This window comes from Rhea americana, unplaced genomic scaffold, assembly GCF_003343005.1.
Source record: "Rhea americana isolate MKP2758 unplaced genomic scaffold, rheAme1 scaffold_640, whole genome shotgun sequence".
NCBI classification, from domain to species: Eukaryota; Metazoa; Chordata; class Aves; order Rheiformes; family Rheidae; genus Rhea; species Rhea americana.
In genome coordinates, this window is record NW_028186802.1 from 57,351 (window position 1) to 62,325 (window position 4,975).

The 4,975-nt window shown below is 45.7% G+C and overlaps 1 protein-coding gene across 1 annotated transcript; it reads right to left on the reverse strand.

Annotated features, from left to right (window-relative positions):
* Positions 1-667: 667 nt before the first annotated feature.
* Positions 668-3,755, reverse strand: LOC146586860 (butyrophilin subfamily 1 member A1-like; the record flags this gene model as incomplete). Its single annotated transcript, XM_085320576.1, has 5 exons — positions 668-1,260; positions 2,123-2,143; positions 2,919-2,939; positions 3,233-3,253; positions 3,651-3,755. Coding segments are annotated over 5 exons (761 nt in total), but the record flags the coding sequence as incomplete, so codon positions are not given.
* Positions 3,756-4,975: the final 1,220 nt, after the last annotated feature.

A 4,975-nucleotide genomic window follows, 5' to 3' on the forward strand; every position in this document is an offset into this window, starting at 1 on the left:
TTCAACCCATGTGGGACCCTGAGCCTGCTACAGGCTTCTCAGTGGGGTAGTCAAATGCATCTTTTCCTCCCTCAGCCTGAGGGACCAAAGGGGGGCTCCTTCTCCAGACCATTAAACATCTACAGCACATGAGTGAACTAGCCATCAGGGCTTGTGCGGGAGGCAGGGCCCGGGACAAGCACATCCATGGGCCAATCCCACCTCCGTGCCTTAGCTGTCTTGTTGGGGACGAGAGGAACCGTGTTCCCCAAAATGCCTACAACTGTCCACTGGCTGTAAAGGGAGTGAAGACAACTGCCCTAGGTGCAGGCATTAGTGCTAGACTCAAAGACAGACAAATCTCACTGTTGTAACTTTATTCAGTGCATTTACAAACTTCTCCCTGTTTAAGACATGCCATTCTTTTTAAGGAAGTGCTGTTCACACAGTAAAGTGTGAGGGTGAAAGGCAACAGTCACAACCAGGGAAATTTTGACCAAGCATCGGGGAGTAATTCTCCCTTTCCCCCACCTTGAAAGAAGTGCAGCCCCAGACAGAGGTCAAACAAGGTGGTGGGATGTCCACCCTTGGAGATTCTGAAAATTCACCACCACCTAACCTGGCCCTGAAGTTAGTCCTATTCTGAGCAGGAAGTGTCATCAGAGACCTCCACAAGTTCCTTCCAACCTCAATCCTTCACAGTGAGTCTAGGAGGTACTGAGGTCTGATGAAAAAACAGGTCTTCTTTTCCTCCCTTCCCACTGTTAGGGCCACATTTTGAGCCATGTCCATGACCCAGCCAGAACCACGGGTAGATTCTTGTCTCATTGAATGAAACTAGTGGAAATGTGAAGATTGGAGTCTCCTCATCAACACTGAAAAATGCCACCTGTCCCTCTTCGTAATCTAGGGATACCTGGATCTGTTGGAGACCCTGGATCTTGGGTAATGCAGTGCATTCAGGGAAGGTGAAAGCTTGGAATTGACCTGCCCACTGCCCCACTGCCCAGATGCCCTCCTCTGGTCTAAACTCGATATTCTCCTTCCTTTTGACATTTTCGCTGGAAACTCCCACTGCCCATCCTCCTCCATTCTCCACCTCCACCTCCCAGTAGTATCTCCCTGAAGTGAAGCCTTCATGGCCCAGCAGACAGGTCCAGAACGTAAACCTCTCAGGGATGTCAGGGACATCCTGTGGCTTGTCTTCTCGTTTCACACTTTTGCAGTCATCAGATAGGACAAGGTAGCATTGGGCTGTGTCTGGATCCAGAGTTACCTTCACTGTGGGAGAGAGGGAGTCAATGAGTCAGGGCAGAGCTCAGCCCTGGGAAGAGGGGTCTTGATGGTGGTTGCAAAAGGAAGAAGAAAAAGCAAGTAAAAGCTGGCTGGATTTGAGAAGCTGTACAAGGCCGCAGAATTTGTATGAGGATCTGAACATGAAGCAGAGAGATGATGCTGAGCAGAGAGAGCAGAAGATCATCATCAGACCTGCAGCCTGTGGAAGTCCCCACATCTCTAAAGTGTAGGCAGCATTCCTCATTGAGGACGAGGACTCTGCAGACTTCCCTGAAATGGGAATGTGCAACTGTCCCACCAGAGTAATGCCTTCTCCTTTAAACTGGGGATTGGTGAAAGCCTCTCTGGTCCCACCAGGGTCACTGTGGGAGGGGAACCAGCACAAGAGTTTAAATCAAGCAAGATGGTTCAGCATCCCAAACCCAAGAGTTTAACATGGAGAAAAGAGGGAAAACCAATACTGATGCGTCTACAGAAAAAGAGCATGCAAGAGGTGAGGAGGCTGGAGACAATGAGAGGAGAACATGGAAAGCGAGGATAAATAGCCTCAAGTGGAGGTGCGGTCAGAAAAAGGGGCCATGCATGGCCCCTGCAGCCCTGTGCTGCTCTGGCTGCGAGGTCAGGAATGGGGAATGGGGAATGGCCTGTTGGATACTCAGGGGCTGCAGACACTTTTTTCAGCAATAGTATGGGTTTATCAAATGACCTCCTAGGCCTAACTGAAACAAATGACAACTCAGCCTCTATGAGAGAAAACAGAAGCAGAACCCACGCCTAAATGCAATACCCAGGCAGGAGAACCACCCTGCTGGGAAGTGTCCTGTGTAGGAAGGAGAACGACACTCACCCAGTTCTGTAGCTTGTTTCTCTGAAAAGCAACAAAAAGAAAAAAGATCAGCACGTATGGGATGCAGACTGGGATGTGCCCCGTTGGGCAAGGCAAAGCTCTTGGGGGTGTGGGAAGTGCTCCAAGTTCCCAGGGTTTCCAGCACCCTGCTGCCGCCAAGACAGCGGCAGACACAGCCCAAGCAGTATTTTGGACACTCTTTAATTTTTTTCCGGGGATCCCAGATAAAGGACCATAAGAGTGAGGTTGCTTTGGCAGAGGGGGCAAATTCACTGACTTATTGCAAGGCTGCTCCGAATTGCTGCATATAGACACAGGCTACATTAAACCACATTTATTTTCCCTACTGGAAGCAATTCAGAAAGTGCTCAGATTTAATAGCTAAAGGGTTATTTCTTGGGAACTGCAGGATGGAAACAAAAGAAAAAGTCAGTAACTCAATGGGCTTTTGTTTTTTTGGGTAATCCAGTAACTCAAGCGTTTGGGTTTTTTCATTCATTGAATGAGAATGCAAACTAGCTTTCAATAGCATTTTCTTATTTCTTATTATTTCTTATATTCGTATTATATTCTTACTACATTTTCTTATTTTGGATTGCATTCAAAACACACACTAGTTTTCTATGAATTGCTCCCCAAAAGCATTAGCTTTCCAAGACTGTTTCAGTACTGAAATTAATATGAAAGTGCTTAAAAAGAAACATTGTCAGCCAGTCGGGGAAAGGGGAGGGAATAAAAATATCTGAGGGTATTCCCAAAGTATTAAAGTCTGGAGGAGAAGGAGAGAGAGACTTACGCAGTTTCTGTGCCTGCATCGCTGAAAAGCAAAACAAAAAAGAGCGCGTTACCACCAAAACCAGTCATTTTTGCATGGGCACTCGCGGGGAGCATCACTGAGGGACCTTGCCAAAGCAAAGCTCGCCCTTCGGCAAATTGCCCACTCACGGTTTTTCTGTCTCACAACAATTCTCCCCAATATCGCAGTGTCATTTCATCTTTCCAAACAGCCATTGGCCTCCCAACCATCCTCACCCCAAAAAACTGTGCTCTGTGGATCCTTCGTTTTTGCAGGAATGCTCCAGTTTTTGCAAGCCAGGAGATAAAACTTACCAATTTTTCCCTCGAGCTTTCCTGTGGCAGAAAAAAAGGAAATGTAAATAGATTTAGGTTTTTTGATTTTGTTTTCATAATATCCCCTTCCAATGAACACTAAATTTCTAAATTAAAGCACCTGCAGCATGGAAAAGCCTCTGGAAGTGCTTGGGTGGCTACAGGACCCATGTACTTCATGCCATTTTGTTAAAAAATAAGGGATTGCCTTTATTCCTCTGTATTATTTAGGTGTTGTAGGGCAGCATGGAAAAACAGTGTTTCCTGCCAGAAAGGAGAACATTGCACTTTCATGCTCCAAGATGTGGGCATGGACACAAGGCTCCCGTGTCCTCCCAAACCCACCAATCCCTTAAAAACAGAGGTTGTAAAATATTATAGATCTTTCCAGCCAACCTTTCCCCTGGGGCCACATTACCTTTAGTTTTAAATAGATAAAGGGTGATCATAAAGAGCACGACCAGAGCGACCACGACCAGGCTCAGGGCAATCTTCCATGGCTGGGCGTTTTGGAAAAAGGGATCTGTAAAACCCAAGCAGGGATGGGGTTATTTCTGTATCGGATGAGCCCACCTCGAATCACATGGAATCCCACGGTGGGCAGAAAATATCATTGCACTGTGTGACCTGAAGAGGCCAAGAAACAACCCCCAAAAATAGCAATTTCATGCTCAGATGGGGCTGACAGTTTTGCCTCAGCAGTAGCCATAGCTTTTGCAAAGGGAAAACGGATTTGTGACAGAATTATTCCTCATAGAATCATGTTTTCTTCTGCTTTTCTTGTGCGAGAGGGCGACTTATTTTTTGTTAGGCAACATAGGAATAAAAAAAAGTCCAAGATCTTGTTAAATTCTTTGGTTTAGCAGCAAAACTGCAGCATGGAGGGATGTCACCTGGAGAGCAGCACTGGCTCTCTGGGGAAATGAATTTTCCCAAAGTTGTTCATCATAACAGCAAAAAAAATGGAGCCAGATGCAGCTGAAAACCCATGTGGTATTGCAATGTGACTCGAAATCCCGTTATTTCATTTCCCCATTGTGTCCCCATTCCCGTATTTCCCTCCCTTGCAAAAAATAACAATCCCCCATTTTTTTTATTTTGTTTTTTTCTTTTTTAAAAAGACATGGCCAGTCACTCCAAAGTGGCCAAATGGGATTTTGCAGTGGGGAAGATGGAGGGCACGGGTTGGCTTCTCATTGTTATTCATTTGTGGTTTTATAAATGTTTGCGTTTAACGTGGGTTTCAATTGAAAATTCCTTAGGAAGTCTTTGTACCCCTTAAAGCCATAAGCAGATATAGCTCTCATGAATTTTAATGCCAATACCAAAGATGTGTTAGAATGTCTTCTTTTTAAACCCCTAAACCCAACCTTGAAGATACGACACGTGAATTTCAACAGTAACCTCATGCAGGCATGGCTGCAAGCTGCATTTATTTGCTTGTGTGGTGCCAATTTGCATCGCACAGGGTGCAAACGCTTAATTTATTTGTTTTYTCAGCAAARCTTCCAGCACGTGGCTCCRTTGGGAAYGGTGCTCTTGCTGACTGCTACCTGCCATGGCACTGTGAAAATAGCGCTAAGAAGACTTTTGAAGTAGGTGGGACGTCTCAGGTGTTCCTGCACTGCTCTATGGATCATTTTTGCTCTCCAGGAGACCTTGGTTATTTTTCTTTTTAAGGAAGAAACCAAAGGGATTTGGCAAAGCCCTGCTCCCAAAGGGACACCCTGAAATTGCTTATGA